Source organism: Larus michahellis, chromosome 1 (assembly GCF_964199755.1).
Source record: "Larus michahellis chromosome 1, bLarMic1.1, whole genome shotgun sequence".
Lineage (NCBI taxonomy): Eukaryota > Metazoa > Chordata > Aves > Charadriiformes > Laridae > Larus > Larus michahellis.
Genome location: NC_133896.1, coordinates 91,247,206 through 91,265,286, shown reverse-complemented (window position 1 = coordinate 91,265,286; position 18,081 = coordinate 91,247,206). Strand labels below are relative to the sequence as shown.

Genomic DNA, 18,081 nt, shown 5'->3' with positions numbered 1-18,081 from the left:
CCCCGGGAATGGAGATGTCTCCACACCTGCTGAGAAGCTCTGGTCTACACCTTCAAGTGCCCTTATGTGCTAGCAGGGCTGAATCCGGCAGACACACAGAGGTGAGGCTGCTGCGGCTCCCTGCCCCCAGGTGCCGCCAGTAGCCGGGCTGAGCTTGTATTCCCAGTATGCACACACGTAAACAGGCATATGCAGCACATATACATAAATATATATATATGTATACACACACATACATCTATGCACATATATGCCAGCCACACCGATCAGCACAGACAGACATGTTCGGCACTCACACAAACAGCACCAACAGCCGCCTCCTGCTCCTGTCTCTGGTTGATCACGATGGAGATCCACTGTGTGAGATCTAGCGTGGATCCCTCCCGTAGCAGGGCTACTCAGTCTGCCCAAGTAGCTGCTCCTGGATCCCAGTCTCCCCAGTTGCTGGCACCTGGACATAGCATCTCCTGAGGCCAAAGCCGCACTGCAGGGGCTGATACGGACCCCTTATTCACAGATACACACACAGAGCTCTGTGACCAGTCCCCTGATCCACCTGGTAGCCAACTCACCCTGTGCTCTCATCCACAGGGGCACCCAGATCTGGCACCCAGATCACTTCGCCTTCATTTTGGCTTGTGATCGTGCACTCATTCGCACGCCCTTACTCGCTCCGGTTGATTTTACTCACTCCGATCTCTCCAGTTCCTGGCACTTAGACTTCCATCACGAAACACATGCACCCAGAATAGAGCATCCTTCATGCCAGAAAGTAGTTTGAAATGGAATTTACCAAGAAAGCAGGACAGACTGCACAAAATAAGTGCAGGGCACGGCCAGGCAACTATACTGATCAATGACCTGTTTATGTGCTACCAGCCCCTTTTATCCCTTTATCTATTTTCTCACATTTGTTTCTTCCTAAACCACCTAGATCCCTCCCTTTCCCTGCCGTTGGTTCTTCCCCTAAACACCACGTAAATCTTTAGTGCAATCCCCAAACATTCTTCTCCTGCATCCCATAATGGGTCCCATAGCCCTAGGCAGTAACCACCCCCCTCAGTTATGAAGCTGCTTCTGAAAGCCTGTCCCCCTGACTGATCTTGACGGGCTTTGTCCTGGTCCCTGAGGCTGAGGCTCTCCTGGAACAGTCGGGGGAGGGACCCAGACAGGGTGTTCCTTCTTGCGAGTACATAATTTGGGTTCCCACCTGCCGTTGTGCCCCTATGCTCTTCAGGGCTTGTGAAGATGGGCCTTTGGTGGGCTGATGGCTCCCGGGATGGGCCTGGGAGCAGCCCATCAGGGTGCTGTTTGGGCTCCCCCTCCTGCCATCGTCTCCCTGTGCTCCTTTGGGTGTGCAGATGAGCTTTTGTCACAAAACCTAACATTATGCCCTGCAAAGGGGGATTCCTGCAGAAGGGAGCCAAATAATCTGATCAGAATTTAACACAAATTCAGCTCTACACTCAAAGCTCAGGAATTAATCGTGGTTAGTAGCAATCACAATTAGAAATAAATAATTGAGCTCAGTAAGGGCAAATGTATGCATGTGCTTGTCGAGAAAATTGCTCAGTAAGATCACAACCTTGAAAAGTGGTCTTTGTTGTGTTCATCACAGCCACGTCCTTCTTCCTCCTGAAGTCTGGCTGTGTCTGACCTCTACGCTCACCTTTGTAGCATACAGTACAGGAACCTCCTTTTTCTTTTAAGTTCCCTGAGTTGCAGGAATCTGCAACTCGGGGAACAGCAACTTTAGTCAGTCTAGTCAGAGGCATATGGAAAATACTATTAAAGCACTGGGTTCTAATTATTCTGATGAACAGAAAAGTGTGTGAAGGGGAAAATATGCTTTGGTTCTTTGAGGAAGAGAGATCTTGCACAGCAGAAAATGATGGGGTGTGAAGGTGTGGTGGACACCAACTGAAATAGCATTCGCTTTCTGCTGGTTTTCATCTTGCCATGTTTAGCCTTTTTAAAGGAACAAATTATTTTTTTGCATTTTGAATTCCAGGTGATGAGCGCCTCGGGTTTCCCACCCATAAGCGCCCACATGCCTCCTGCAGGCCTGCGTAGGGTGGAGCACAGCATCTCATTTCTACCGGGGAAATGCAGTGATGAGCCAGTGAAAACGTGCCAGAGCTGCTAGAACGAACAAGGGGGTTTGCATATGTCTGTGGAGGAGAAATTTTCTATAAGGAGTAAATTACAAGCTAAAAGCTAACGAAAATAGAACAATTCAAGTTCAATGGCATGAAATAGACTACCAAATAGACGAGAGATTGCTGAATTGATCCCAGGAATAGATGATCATTTTGGCAGCTATATTTCTTGCCAGGTTCCAAAAGGCTCAGGTTTAACCACTATACAACCTTTCCTTCATGACATGGGAGCAAACAACTTTTAATGGAGTTTGAGGGTGGCACAAAGGCTGAAGTAAATCGCTAACTGGACAGAGCAGTTACACCATGCAGTCCTGGTTACTTGGGTGACTATTTAAAGTGTGCTACTTGGCATTTGGTTTCCCTTTTATTGCAATTTAATCTTATTTAGTGATCTTATTTTTAATCTTTATTCTTTGAATTTTATAATTTCTATTTTATGTGTTAGTACTTAATTTTACTTGATCCTTTAAGTGGTATTAAAATGCATCTAAAATCAAATGGCAGAGAGTCTACATTTGAATGGGTGACAATCCCAGAAAGCTGTGCAAGGTGCATAGGGATCTGAGTGAACAAACAGCTGAATGTGAGAATCTACTGCAAGGTTATGGCACAATGGGTTAATGTGATGAGGAGCAGCAAGTTTTATTAGCAGAATGGACGAGAGCAGTACTGCATTATTGTGTATGCTTTTATGTCCACATTTTGAGATGTCTTTTAAAAAGAGACACAGATTTATTAAGGGGTCTGGAAAAATTCTCTAGAGTAAGAAACCTAAAGATCTCAGTCTGTTTAGTTTGTCAAGAAGAAAAGCAAGTGTGTGAATAACTTTGCTGAAACATAATGTCAGATATTAAAAAGGTCTTAATCTTGCTGAGAACAGCAAATAAAGGGCACCAGCAGCTCAAAGCTGATGTCAGATCAATTCAAATGACAACGGAGAAATGCCTTTTTAAGTGACGATGGTTTAATATTAGATCAGGATATCAAAAGAGTTGGTTCTTTCTGTCACACGTTACGACTAGATGCTTTTTTCTGAGAAGCTGTGCTTTAGCCTAGCATACATTATGCTTGAGAAGAACACAAATGACTGGTCTTCATATGGAGATAACTGTGTGAAATGTAATAGTTGATGATGTACAGGTGATCTGATTAAAATAGAAAGGTCTGATTTAAGGCTATTGTGGCCTTACACTCGGTGATGCTCCTGTACGCTGAGCTGACTTGGCTTAAGACTGCTAGAACAAATTGTAGTGGTGTTCAGAAGCCTGACTAGATGTGTTCCCGCAGGAAACGAGGTGATTGCGGTAGACTGGAAGGGGCTGAAAGATGTGGACCAAATCAACATGGACAGCACCAGTTCACTGCATGGCAGCAGCTTCCATCGACCTTCCACTGAGGTGAGTACCTGTCCCAGACTCACTTACCTGGGGCAATCAGAAAGTTTCAGTACTTTCTGAGTTCAGAAATGGGTGTTGTGCGTCCCTGGGGCATCATCTGGGAGAGGACCAGAATGCCAGCGTGCACCCGAGGATGGGGCTTTCATACCTGTGCAGTCTGGCTTGCGTTGAAGAGGGTAGAGTCACTCCCTTCAGAGTATCCATAGCGAATAAGAATTTGCAAATGGAAGGGCCTTTAACCACTCATGGCTGAAGTAGAACGGAGCATGGATAAAACTGTGGCAGTTCTGCCAAGCCTGTAGGTCTGCATTCCTTGAATAATGGATTCATTGAAATGTCCAACACTATGCCTGTCCCAGCGTCTGCAGCACAGCCATAAAATCTTTTGAAGAATCTCATTTGTCTCCATTTTGATTTTTAGGGATGCATTTACTAGTAACTCACTGCCAATTGATTTCCCATGCAGTATCTTAGGGGCTGGTTCATTTGCTCTTCTGAATTGTTGCAGCTTCTGCAATCTTAAGTACCTGATTTTTCAGGTCTGTAAGGTTCAGGGTATGCAGTCATGATTAGTAAAAAGGTCAAAGCTATTTTAAACACATAATATTTGAGAAATCACAAATAACGCTCACAAATAACAAATAACATACAATTTGCAAAACCTTCCAAAGTGCTAATGTACAGGTATTTTTATTTCCTTATTATACCTTGCTGGCTTGGAATGTAACTCCAAGAAACTCTGAGTTTCACAGAATCCTGGCAGAAAATGCGGGCCCCAACCTCGTATGGATAATTCAGTTAAATAAAATGCAGATCTAAAAGTCAATGAGCATAAACTATACCTCAGAGACCATTTTGATTTATGTGAATAGATACCATAGGTGTAATTGATTCATCTAAGTTTTCCTGAGCGTCCACATCCCAAACCCAAGATGTTGAGGTGTGAGTCCTCCCAGCTGAAGGAAATGCACTGCAATTGGTACTGTAATGGTCGATATGGGCAATGGATCTGTTTTGCAAGGGGAAAGTGGGTCAGAGTGGACAAACTGAAAGACTACAAGGGAAAATAATTTCAGCAGGAAATAATTCTGTAACTTGCTGTATTATACTCAAAATACATAGGGAGCGTAGCTCCTCCTTGTGTTAGCCTCAAAGCGATGCAGCTCCCATGCAGGGGTGCCAGCATTGCAACATTTAGCAAAGAGCTGTTTGAAGCCTTATGGAAAGGTGTTTGTTTTTCTCTCTCCTACTCTCTATATCATCCTATTTGCTGTTGTACCTTCAAACACCGTGATACCTACAGACACCGTAATCAACAGCAGGGAATGAAACCAGGTCGAAAGACACAAGTTTTTTTGATACACCAGATAAAGTACTGGCTGTTGATTATGGCAAACTACTAGCGAGATGCGTGGTCGTTTGCAACTTGAGTGTTACACTAACATGATGTCCTTCTTTGCTTTCTTTAGCAAACACGGACAGATTTCTCCTGGGATGGTATCAATGTGAGTATGTGCCACACCACTGTTCAAATTTCTAGTCATAGGAAGACCAGGACTTGTTTGCCATTGGATGCTGTGGCGACCAGAATGGAAACATGACTGAAAGTCTTTAGTGCCACTGAAATTCTGGGAATTGTCTAAGATTCAGAGGATGGTGATGAATTTTTGTTTACCTCTGGGTCTTTTGCTGTCTGGCAGGTATTTAGATCTGCAGGTGGCTATTAAATTGCCTTTGTCCTCTTTGGGACAAATGCATGTCATTTCATAGGTTCTCTTTTTGAGATTTATGGGCACTGCTAGATGAAAAAGGTGTCTGTCCACAGTAGTCTTTGATTAGAGCATCATTTGATTTTCTCCAGGAGTTTGGGAGAAATGTATCCCTCATTTGCAGTTGCATACAGAAGTAAAAGAATTCTTAATGTCCCCTGGGGAAGATGGTCAGCACCAGTTAACTTCAGTTAACAAGTGGAAGAAGAAATAAGCAGACCTTTTAATAACACATGAAAAACTGCCATGAAAAAATATGATTTTATTTTTTTTCTTTTTCACTAATGCAAAATCAGCATCCAGAAAAGGGAATTATGCATGTTAGTGCTACCAAATTATTTTTTCTGCTCTGGAGGCCTAAAAAACTGTGTTCACATAAATTAGCTTTGATGTTTTTTTTACGCTTGGAAAGGCAGCTTCTTATAGTTGCATTTTTGGTATTATAAACATTTTCAAATTTGAGATACTTTCAAAACTTTTAAATGGTGGTCATTTTCTGGTTCTCTGTGGTTTGAAAGCGCAACTAACCCTCACCCTACTGACAACTCTTTCATTGTGACACTTATGGCTTGGGATCTTCTGCCTGTTGTGTAGGAAAATGATGGTGCATTGCAGCAACTGTCTAGGAGAAATTTGTCAGGTTTTCCCTCACTGCACTTCTATGGAGCTCAAATAAACGTACACGAAGTCATGTTTCCTTAGAGATAGTACTTACCTGCAGTTTCCCATTTTCCAACCCATTCTGAATCCATGGAGCTCTGTCATAATGCAGCTCTTTCTCTGTCTTAGTGTAATTCTTCTTTGGTATCAAAGCTGGCTCATGAATTTCCTTCCCTTCCCATTCATTCCTGCCTTCATGTCATAGCTCTCCAACCTTGTAGTGGCAGAGACCTTCTGCAGTTTGCTTTCTTTTCTGGAATGTTTCCGTGAGGTGGCTCACAGCACAGGCCTCAGGCTGTCTTGAAGCAAATGGGTGGATACTGAACAGCAGCACCCAGGCAAGAATGACCAGTGGGGACATAATGGACATTCTTCAACCAGCTTCATCACCAAAGAAAATGCATCATGGAACAAGGGCTGCATTCTCAGCTACACCTTTCGCTTTTTAGTGTTCTTCCCGTGCTTTCTGCAGCTCACGTGTTACACGCAGACATTCCTGGCTCCAAAGTTACAGGATGCCTTAGGTGCTGCATTTGCACTCAATTTCCAGAGAAACTCACCTCTTATATTTTGGCAATTGACTGGGATTATAGGCAGTTCGACATCTTTACAATGCCTTCCTTTGCCTCCAACTGTTTGTCTAGTTATTGCTCCTCTTGCGTTTCATGAGATTTGTGTCTGTGACCAAATGTCAGGATTTAAAATTTCCAGTGTCATGGTCACTACTGTTGAGTATCTTTGTGTTTGAAACATGCTGGGCTTGATTTTCAGAGAGGTTGAAATGAAGAGCAGAAGCAATGCTTGTGTAGCCCTTGTGAAAATTAAGCCTCATATGCAATGCCTGGCATCTCTGAAGAAGCCGGATGAATTCATCTTGAGGGACTGTGTTTTATGATGGTGTTTGTGACTGCTGCCTGTCCCAATAGTTTCCTGTCCTTGTTATTCAGGGACTGAGGATGAACATAGAAAATAGAGTAAAGGGAATTGAGCAGAACTCATAAGCATTTCTTTACAGGTACTTGTAGGTGCTTGAAACAGGATGCATCACTGATATACAGTCATGTTCATTTTGTTAAGACCTTGTGAGAAGAAATGAAAACCAAAAGTAACATATAAAACTTAATATCTGTGATATGATGCGTATATGATGCAATACTGTGTCTCGCTTATCACATTGTCAGCTCCCCACCGTAAGCTCCCTGAATCGTCCATCAGCCATGTCCTGCATCTCTAACAAAGAGTTGGGAACAGTGCAGCATGTCTATGGAGGACTGGCAGCAGCCAAAGGGAGGCTTCTCACAGCCTGCTTCTGCCTCTCCCACTGACCTTGCCTCACTCAGTCCCAACGCTATGCAACATCCAGTCCTGGCTAAATACCCTCTCATTTTTCCTTCCCTTCTTTCGCTCTTTTTCTTGTTGCTTGCTTCTGCTCCTCATCTTCCCCCTACCTTCTGGAATCCTTATACTGATTTCTCACTTGAATTCACTTCCTTTCCCCCTTCCTGTATATCATTTCTTCATATTCTCTCTCTTTTCAGCTCTCCATGGAAGATACGACCTCCATCCTCCCCAAGCTGAAACGCAACTCCAATGCTTATGGGATTGGGGCTTTGGCTAAATCATCTTTCTCTGGTGAGGTCCTCAAAATTTGCGTTTATCCTTGGCAGTTTCTCTCCACAGGCCTTTGTGCCTCTTCCCATATCTCTCTGTTGCTCACCCCTTCTGTTCCTCCTATCTGACTCTTGCCTTTTCGAGGCCTTAGAGGAGTCTCCACCATGAGAAATCTTTTAGTTGTTGCCCTTTCAAAGAACAGATTTATCTTACTCCTGTTGGCTTCTTACCGTGCACCCCAACTCAGACATCTTCAATTGCTTCCCCTCTTGGGTTTAACCACATTTTCAATTTCTTAGTTGGTTTACTTCCAGCTTCATCCTTCGTGCCCAACTCTGTCCTAAATGGATTCTAGGCAAGGAAGGAAACGGTCTTTCATATTTGGGGTTTCCTTTTTTCCCTGTTCTGAGAGCCAGTCCAAGGAAAGATGGGGAAACTCTCCTGGAAAATGATACAGTGAAAGATGGGAGACACCCAACCTCAGGCCTGAACCCTGTCAGAAAAGGAGGGGAGAAGCTTCACTTTCAAGAGAGGTAAACAGCACGGCAGACAACCCTGGAGCTGTGTAATAGCCCCTCCTTGTTTTCTAATGTCTGGCCCCTTAGGGATATCTCGCAGCATGAAGGACCATGTCACAAAGCCAACGGCTATGGGCCAAGGCCGTGTGGCTCACATGATTGAATGGCAAGGCTGGGGCAAAGCTAACAGCCAGCAGCAGCAGCACACGCATGAGACAGCACGCAAAGACGCTGATGCCTACTCAGACCTGAGTGATGGTGAAAAAGAAGCCCGGTTCCTTGCAGGTAGTGCTAACTTTTTGGCATGTGGGTTGGATTGGTTGGGATGTCCCAGAGCAGAATTCCTGAGAGACCAAAGTGCAGGAACCTGAATAACACACTCAGGGGAGCCTGTGGGTGGTTTAGATGGCAGAAGGAGATGAGAGACTATGGTTGGAGGATTGCCAATGGAATGCAAAATGGAGAGGGTGAGGGCCGACTGTGGGTGCTGGGTGTTGCTGAGATAGGACAAGAGTGGGACAGTGTGACCAAGAGATGGGGTTAAAGAGGGTGGTGAGAAGTGGAGACTTTCACACATCCGTGATTCCCCTCCCCGTCTCCTTTGGCACAGGAGTGATGGAGCAATTTGCTATTTCTGAGGCAACTCTCATGGCCTGGTCCTCCATGGATGGTGAGGATGTGAGTGTAAACTCAAATCAGGAGAACCCTGCAGGCAACTACTCTGAGAACTATCAGGAGCTAATGGAGAGTCAAGGTAAGTTGCAGTGCCTCTTTCTGATCTCGAAACACCTCTTTCCTGGTCTTGTTGTCATGTTGCTCTCTTTCCCTCTACCCTGTTTCATTCTGTAGCCTCAATTTTTTGGATTGGGATCTGGCAGAGGCACCACCTCTTTGCAAAGCTGTCCAAGGAATCTAATCTTAACAGGGAGGCTTCAAAGCCCAGTTCCTTTGCTGTTTTTGGGCACAAGTGGGGAAAGCTACCAGCTCTTGCAGTCAGTTGTGGGTATAATCAAGTTCATCTACCCACTGCCTAGAATTACCTTTTCTCTTCACCTTCTGAAGGACTTATCTACCCTGTACAGTACAGTGCCATGCACAGGCAACCAAGCTATCTGTCTGAACGAGCCAGCTTGGCCGAGAGAGAGTGTCTAACTGTGTGTTGTTTCCCTCCTTTACTTGCAGAGCATATGGCCCAGACGCAGTATGACAGCTGGCCTCATTCCTACGTCTCGCAGGGCATGTATTGCTTAGGTTCATCTGATGCCTGGGAGACCAGTGACCAGTCCCTCATCGCTTCCCCAGCAACTGGCTCCTACTTAGGCCAGAATTTTGATGAGTCCCAGACAAACCTTCAGGAAAGCATTTTGATTCAGAGCAGCCTTCTCCAGCAGCAACAGCTGCAGCAACAGCGGCAGGAGCAGAACTTCATCCAGAGCACGGGGCTGGTCCACGTGTGGCCCCTGCAGACTGCTCAGGGTGGGGGTGGGGCTGAATCCAGCACATACATGGAGGACCACATTGAGGATGAAGGGAATCCACGGCTGGAGAAGGCTCCTCTCCTAAACAAGAAGCCCTCTCCAGAGGAGGATGATGCAGTGTGCCGGGACCTGGAATCACTGTCTCCTCGAGAGGAGATGGAACATGCTGCACTGAGCCGCAAAGTCTCAGATGTCACCTCCTCTGGGGTGCAGTCCTTTGATGAGGAAGAGGGAGAAACAAACAACTGATGCTTTCTGTGAAGTTCTCATCACTGCTGAACAAAGAGAGGGGTGGCAAGGAATGAAATGACAGGGATTCTTCTCTCCAGCTCCCCATACTTCTGAGCAGACACACCTTCCATTCCTGACATTTAATTATTTTTTTAAACAAGAGGAAAATCTCAAAGTGATTGACACATGAAGACCTCTTCTTCCCCTCCACCATGGACACGTATTTTTGATTTTCATTGCTCTGGGCAACACATGTGAGGTGCTTGGAGAGATCTGGATTGGTAAATCGTTTCTAAATCTTTTTAAAACAAAGTCTTGGCTGTGGATTCAAACTCTTCTGGTACAGGGGATATGGCTGATGAGACAGGCTTGGTATAGAGAGCGGCTATGTGGCTAGAATCCATCTTGGCAGAATGGATGTTGCTCTGTGGACATGGTCCCCTTTGATAGAATATATGAATATAAACTGGGTTAAAATGAAGATATGGCTTTACAAATATAGATTGCACTAGTATTGTGAGTGTGGCTGGTACAGAGGATAAGGCTATATTGAATACAGACTGTACTGGGTTGAAAGATTCGCTGTGTAACCAGATCCTCGATAGCACCTTGATATGCAATTGCAGGCTCGATGGCTACAAACTGCGCTCCGTAGGCACGAGCAGTGCTGCAGTACAGATGGTGTGGCTCTGTGGGCATGGCTCTGCTGCAGCAAGGAAGAAGGGATGCAGATCTAACCCTGCTCTCAGATATTCATGCTTTGGGCTCTTTCTAATCTTTCGTGTATTTGTTTCTCTCTTTGACGTTTCTACCTTCCCAGGAGCTGGCAAGAGTGGTGTGTCCTTTTGGCATTGGGCACTGGATGCCAGTGGAAAGGACATTTTCAGCTACGGAGATAGTCATAAAAAGCTGGCTCTTGCAGGGGGCTCGAGAACATGTCCATCTTGGTGCTGCTGCTGTATCCTTCTGTCTTTTCCCTTGCCAGCAGTATGGGGAGACCCAGAGAGTAGGCAGCTGATCCAGGAACAGTGGGTACAGCTATGAGATCACAGATACCCAGTTTACATTGGAGTTTTCAGTTTTTGGTTTTTTTAACCTTTTTATATTGCTGGGTAAGTGTTCCTAACAAAGCAGTTAGCAGTGGGAAAGGCCTGTACTCCAGTCATCACTTGACTGCACCTTTCCCGTTTCTGCCACTCCTTCTGTGGTGCCAAATGTAGCTGGAGGAAAAGGGGTGAGAGGAAGTTTTCTCCTCCTATTTATTTCTTCTTCCTGCCTATATTTTCTTCTTTTTTTTTCCTACCCCCAAGCAATGTAAATAATGCTCAGTACTTGGTCTGTTGGTTTTTCCCTGACATCTCTTTGTTAGGAGTGGTGAAAGCTTATTTCACGAGTTTTCCCTATTTGTACGGGTTCTATATTTTTTTGTTAAAAAAATATGGTTCATTGACTAGGGGGAATTTGGTCTCTTGCAATTCCTCGCCATGTTTCTACAGGCCTCCTTTTTGTGGGGGGGAGGGTGCTGAAAGGAAATTGAACAAACTGTCTCCTTTCAAGCTCTCACCAGAAAACAAACAGGGGCAAAAGCAAAAGAAAAAATCACACAAGGCTGTAGATTTTGCTGGAGGACTGAACAGAACCAGCAGAGATTATCCCAGTGCTGAGTTTTAATTGCAATACCTCTTGCAAGGAAGCATCAGCGAAGCATGGGTTTAGGTCAGATGTGGGCTAGATCTGATGAGCTAGAGAAAGGAATTTGCCTGGACGCTGCCGTACTGTCCCGGGGCGACTCTTTCTCACTTACTCTGACTCATATCTACTCTGTTTAATTGGTGACAGGTTTGTCTCTTCTTTGCCTCCTCTTCAGTCTTGGTGTATTTTTTGGATGACAGGAGAGTGATACGCGCTCCTTTCCTGATTCAGGTTTGGTCCCAGCGTATTTGCAGGGAAGAATGCCTGAGGAGAATAAAATATGACGGAAGTAATATCATCGAGTGTCAGAGTTCAGTCAGCTCCTGGCAAGCAAAGCAGAGGATGTCCAGGAATTACGGAAAGTACGAATGGGACTCTCAGGTAGAACTTTACCCCACTCAGCTTTCTCCCACTTAACACAGGCAGCTGCATGAAGAGGGTCTCCTCTGTGAATGCCCAAGTCTTTCCAGCCAAGTCCACTTCAAGCGGATCTGTCTTCCCTCTCCATTGCACCTCTAAAGGAAAGACCTTTGGGATATTTAAATAAGGCTGGTGATTTAGTGTAGGCAGGAGATAAAAGTTTTTGTGACCACCTTTTTTTACCCATTTGCTTGGGCTTGCTTACATCTCTCTAAGGAGGTAGCTCTTCTCCTGAATGATGACCTTTCAATATCTCTTTAAAGATGTTTACACATTCAGATACTAACCTCCCCTGGGCAGGAAGGCCAGTGCCAGCTCATTGTCCTGAGCTGGTTTGGGTCTAGCCATGGAGCAGGACCTAGGAAATCACACTAACCAGAACAGGGAGATGGGGCAAGTGCCAAGAGCACCTCAGCAGATGACAAATGAGTAAGAGTTAACCTTTTCTTATTTCTGTTTTTAAAAAGCCTTCAGGGAAACAAAAACGGTCAGGTGTGTTCCTTTATGGGAGAAGATTTTGTTGGCTTGTTGCTTTTTTCTCCAAACCATTTTGTTCCCATGTGCCTCTCCAGGACCAATCTGGATGTTTACGGTAACTTTCAGAGTAGCTTCTAATGATCCCTCTGTGTTGTTTACAGGATTGGGACAAGTGGGTCAACTTGTCCAGGGCTTCTTTTTCTTTTACTGTGGACATGTGGTATGTTTACTAAGACGTCTGATAGATGTCTAGAAGATGTACATTATCTCCATGCAAGGCAGTGACGGGGAATTATCTACATGGGAAAAAGTGTGAAAAAAATGGACCTTATAGAAAATTCTATGGAGTTCAATAGGAAGAGAAAACCTATCATCTGTAGAGTTTTTTAAACTCTGTGGAATGGGATAGAGAATTATACCCTGCTGTATAATTCCATAGCCTGATCTCTAGAAAGCTGTAGATAGACTCTCATTCTCTGTGAATTCAGACTGGTTTGAACACTGCTCTCTATAAAACACTTTCAAGCTTACTAAATTCTATAAATTTTTTTTATCAAGGTCTTGACTTTCTGTGAATAATAAAATTTCAGCCTTTTTCTGAAAACAAAAAAAAAAAAAAGAAAAGAAAAAAAAGAAAAAGACTATTTTCCATTATCTCTCCCCAGTCCAAAAGAGAAATGTATCTACGTTTGCCAGGAGCTTGACTGGAGAGAGCAGGTCTGCCCATCCAGACGTGCTACCTGAGTGAGCGCCTTGAGCTGAACTGGAAAGGCAGTTTGAGTCTCTTTGAAAATGGAAAACGGTTTGTATAACCCGGCCTTTCCTTATGTAACAGGCCTGCTGCTTCTGTGTATCCAACATAAGAGAGAGGGACCTGGGACCTACTGTACATTTCCCAGAAAAGCCGTTATTATATAGCTACACCTATTCAAACATATGGAAGGCACAGGTGCTCTGTGAGCAAAATTTGGCCTGCAGTTCCTTTGTCCTGGTGAGGAGGGATGAGTTGGAGAGAGTCCAGCCAAATCCGCAGAGCCCAAATTGAATTTGCGAAGCTGAAAATAAGAAGGAAAGGTGAGCTCAGTATCCCTGATCTACAGTTACTAAGAAACTGAGCCCTGCTGTTCATTTACACAAAGCCTTTGTAAAGCGGAGCTGCACTACATAAAAATTTTGGATTTTCTTGAAGCAGCGGAGGTAGAAGATTCCCATCTTCCCTCAAGCCTTTGTTTTCACCAGGAATTTGTTGAAATTGTGCTGAACACGAAGGAGGGCTTAAACTAATTAAATCTAAGGAAAAAAGATCTCTGATTCCACTGCAGGAAAATTCTCTCTTGTTCTTTTTCCCATGATTGCTCGTATCTGATCAGTTCCACTATTTTGTAAGTTTTTCTTTTATATAAATGTTAAGCTTTCTTTACATGCTTTGTGAGTTCTCTTCAACTCCATTAGCTCAGGCTCTGGGATGGAGAAGTCAATCCGCTTCTTTCACTTTCTGTGTGTCTAACTCATCTTCTTCTTCTTCTGGGAAGCTGCTGACAAGTCACCCACTTGCTTTTCCCCCTTTAAAAACCTTAACACCGCTTTTCATGATAGGAACAGAGAATACCGGGGAACAGCGTTTAACTGTACCTCTAAGCTGATCAGACGGTGAGCTGCTGCGAAGGAGGCAGCCCTCTGCCCTGACTGCGCTCGCCTCCCGCAATCCTTGTGCAGATGCTGATGCACAGCTGGCCCCACAGCAAGCCAGCGCACTTTTACCCTGCTATAAAAGTGAAGAGGGAAGAGCTGTGAGCAGAGGGAGAGAGAGCACTAGTCTCTGCAGCTGGCCTTTATATCAGGTTAGGGAAACTGGGAGAGTACCCTCATCTTCATGATGAGTCTAAGCTGCTAATAGGAGCTGTCATGCCTCCTCCCTTGCATCACCACCAGCTATATACTTCTACTGCCCAAGAAGCACAGTGCTAACGCTCATTTGGCTGCTCAGGAACTGGCCCCATGGAAAACTAGCCCAGTCCCCTACCAAAATAAAGGGGTTCAGTGGGACCAGCTCTTTGTATTGTTTCACTTGGTGAGGCAGGCGTCACTGAGGGCTGGTGAAACGTGGAGATGTTCATGTTAAAGAATATTTCTTCGGTTGCAGATGTGACTTAAATCGGCTTAAGCTGGTTGTGAAATATCTGTCTGAGGAGAATAAATCCAGCTGGGGTACTAGGGAGGACATATTCCCCGCGTCCTTCCCTAGTGTTTTCCTTAGAAATTCTAGTATGCTCTTATCTGATTTGGTCTTTGTTGTTATTTGATGCCCTGTGATTTCCCTCACTATTCCCTTCCCTTCCACAAGCTCCTTTGAGCTAAACCCTTGCAATCGTGCAGGAGGAGACAAGTAATTTGATATACTCATGGAATTAATAAAATTAACATGCACAACTCTTGTTTGCACTCAGTGATTACACTCCATGGCAGCTAAAGATACTTATAAGTCTTCTCCTGTAATTGCAAGAGGCAGAACCTTGTTCAGGAGAGAGGCACAGCTGGTGGAGGTGAGGTTTATCCCTATCTTTAAGCCAGTTCCAGTCTAGTGTGAGATACAGGGTGGCACTTCACACCTGGACAGAGCCTGTGCATGATGTACTGTGTACAGCGACGACTAAAATATATTAGTTGTAGGTCCAGAGAAGAGAACAGGAGAGAAGGAAGCTGTTCTCTTCATTTGACAGAGGTGTGGGGGTGAGGCAAGGTAGTGTGCAACAGTACAGGTGGAGGACACCTATGTGTGTTCTGTGCAATGGCAAGGAGAACTCTAGCCAGAGAGGGAAAGACACTGAGAGAAAGGCTTGGGAAAAAGATCCAGAAAAGCTTCATGTCTTACGTTTACACAACACTGGTAGGAAGCCTCACGGCAGACTCCAACAGAATGGGCTCAGGTATAGGATTGCTACGCAAGCTGTAGCTCCAGGACTGGTGCAACTTATAGTACTCCTTAGTCCAAGCCACACTTCTTTCTGTAAGACAGTGATAGGAAAGAGACCTTTCTGAATTTGGGCACCTGCTGGCTTCTTATTCATCGTCTTCAAAAAACAGTTCACAATATGCTTAATTCTTCAGGGGAATCACATAAGAAATACACCAAATAAGAACTTAGTCATTGTCCAGATGAAGATATTGTGAGTTCTGTTCTCATCAGAAACCCAAAATATCTAAATTTAGCTCAGTTTCCCCTAACTGTTAACTGTTGTATTGGTAATTGCCTAAAAGAAGAAACAAACTAAAATAAGCCCACCTCTAAATGTTGTAGAGAGCAGAGCAACGTTGACATAGTCTAAGCTCTTCCTTCTAATTTCTCCCAGATGGAAATTCCCACGTTCCTTGTTCAGACAACTCTAAACAAGCAAGAATTTCCCTTAAACTAACTGTTTGACTGTTTTTCCAAAAGAAAAAGGAAAAGAAAGGAAAGAAAAAAAATAAATCAATTCCAATACAGAGATTATCAGCAGTTGATAATCTAGAAAAATATAAATAAGTAACAGTTTCATCTTTGATTCTCCTCCCCTGTAGCAATCTGACAGGGAAACATTTCTATGCCATGGCTCAGGGAAAGGAAAAATAAACAGGGAAAATGTGAGTAAAGCAGTGCCTATTAGAACTACATGTATGTGTAGGACAGCCTACAGTCATTAAAGCACAGTCTCAAATATGAATGCAAGCTGTAAAGTCAACGTCAGGTGCCTCTTTTGTATCATAGGCTTTTCCCAGGATAAGTAGTAGTGAACCAGCACAGGAGCAGGAGAGAACAGCTGGGCATCTGTGCCAGACCAGTGTCTCTCTCTGTCTCGGAAAGTGTCGTGGAGCCTGGGCGAGAGTGTTGGGGACACTGTCCTCTTTCAGCAGCACAGCCAGCTTCATGTATTGACTGGGGTAGGAATGAAGCCAAATGGTTATTATGTTAGCAAATGGACGTGGAAGACCTATGCTTAGAATATTAGGGTTTATTCACATCCTTGCACTGACATCTTTCCCCAGCATAGGCAGAACAAAGTGTTATCTTTTCCTTGGAAATCAAAAGAAGCTCTATGATTGGCAGTGTTGGTCTGCACAAAATAAAATATATATATATATCTGTGATATATTTTTCCAGTGCAGATACACGTTGTTGGAAGAGGAAAAATTTAGTCAGGCTGCGACTCTGTGAGAAAGAGGATCTTTTTTCTAAAATTGTAAAAACTTGTTCAAGAGTGTTGGTTTGGGTTGGAAGGGACCTTAATGATTATCTAGTTGTGACCCCCCTGCCGTGGGCAGGACTTATAACTGCGGTCTTCTAGGAAGAGAGAGGTTGCAGTGTTCTGTGGAAAGAACGCTACTCTCATCTTTCCCATCTCCTTTGTCTGGGGACATTTTAAATGCCCTCTGAAACCTAGTCTTGTTTTTGCTTTCCCATAAGGCATCAAACGTTCGTGCTAGCAAGACAAAAACATCTAAAAAGGCTTCTCTCCATTATGGAGACAAGATCGTGCACCGAGATTTACTTCTAATAAGATAAAGGCATCTAGTCCAGATTCACTGGCCTTCTGGATTCATTTTCATTGGGCATGGAAATCCAGTCAAGAGTTGGAGGTCAAAAGGTTAAGAACCCTCTTCCAGAGCTCTGCCAAGTTCCCATGAGGCAAGTACAGGTGGACTTCCCTTCTTTTCAGATACTGCATGTGTGAGCAATGCAGCAAGCCAAAAGCTCTTTTGCAGGTATATATTCTTGTTTGGCTTCAATTTTCCTTCTCCAATTTGTGGAGGTTGTGCATGATTGGAGGTCTCTGGGAATCCCTACCATATAAAATTGGGACTCGAAAGTAATGTTACAGGGAAGGGGATTTCTCTTGTTTGAGCTCTTTTCAGATATGGGAGGGTACAGACTGGTGGTTTGGGAGGGACAAGGGTGGTGGATGGGAATCTCAAGGGTGGCATGCAGAATGATTCCTGAAGCATGTTTAAAAGTAACTAAAGGCTTGGGTCTTCAAATGTTGTATTCTCAGTATCTGAAACGGCTTTAGCGTAAGCGTATGGGACAACGGAGTTTGCCATGAAGCAATTTTAAATATCTTCCCCCAAGCCTGTACACATTTTCTGAAGGGGGGAGGCTGCATGGTGATAATGTCTATTCTTTCAAGCTAGTGTTTACAGAGGTGCGTTGATGTTTGGGGGGAAAGTACTGAATGGAAGTAAAACAAAAAGGGAAAGGGACCCACTAGTGAAAGCTTTCATCCTTACCTTGTCCCACACTAGCCCTTAATAACTAAAATGAGTCTGATTTGCCTTTGGTCTTCCAGCTCCAAAACATGTTTGCCTGAAAATTTTTTGTTGGATATACTTCGCATGTTTTGATAATGTGACTTATGAGATAACACTTCTACGAAGATATATATAAATACATACATGTACAACCACATACATACATGTACACACACTACATATAGACTTAGGAAACTATATGGCACTATACACCTCCATGCCTGTATGTGGCAGCAACCACAGTAAAGGAGGGGAGGTAGCTCAAAATAGCATGTACAGTCCTTTATGGAGTTGTTATTAAACAGAATGTGGTCTTGCCGTCCTGGCTGGTGGAAGTGTTTTATTTCTGTGGGACTGGTTCCAGGGGAGTTGCGTCTGAGGAA

At 44.2% G+C, this 18,081-nt stretch overlaps 1 protein-coding gene across 7 annotated transcripts in view; it reads left to right on the top strand.

Annotated features, from left to right (window-relative positions):
- The window catches only part of FAM131B (family with sequence similarity 131 member B), a 34,551-nt gene extending 21,536 nt beyond the window's left edge, over window positions 1-13,015 (top strand). For 3 of the 7 annotated variants that reach the window (XM_074591914.1, XM_074591865.1, XM_074591883.1), the window contains exons 2-7: window positions 3,450-3,559; window positions 5,029-5,064; window positions 7,527-7,621; window positions 8,197-8,402; window positions 8,728-8,871; window positions 9,300-11,802. In XM_074591914.1, the coding sequence (XP_074448015.1) occupies window positions 3,506-3,559; window positions 5,029-5,064; window positions 7,527-7,621; window positions 8,197-8,402; window positions 8,728-8,871; window positions 9,300-9,844 (1,080 nt within the window). In that variant the 5' untranslated portion in view covers window positions 3,450-3,505 and the 3' untranslated portion in view covers window positions 9,845-11,802. Of the gene's footprint in view, window positions 1-3,449; window positions 3,560-5,028; window positions 5,066-7,526; window positions 7,622-8,196; window positions 8,403-8,727; window positions 8,872-9,299 lie in introns of those variants that run through there. The other 4 variants (XM_074591874.1, XM_074591888.1, XM_074591906.1 and 1 more) reach the window with 4 other exon arrangements.
- The last annotated feature ends 5,066 nt before the right edge of the window (window positions 13,016-18,081 follow it).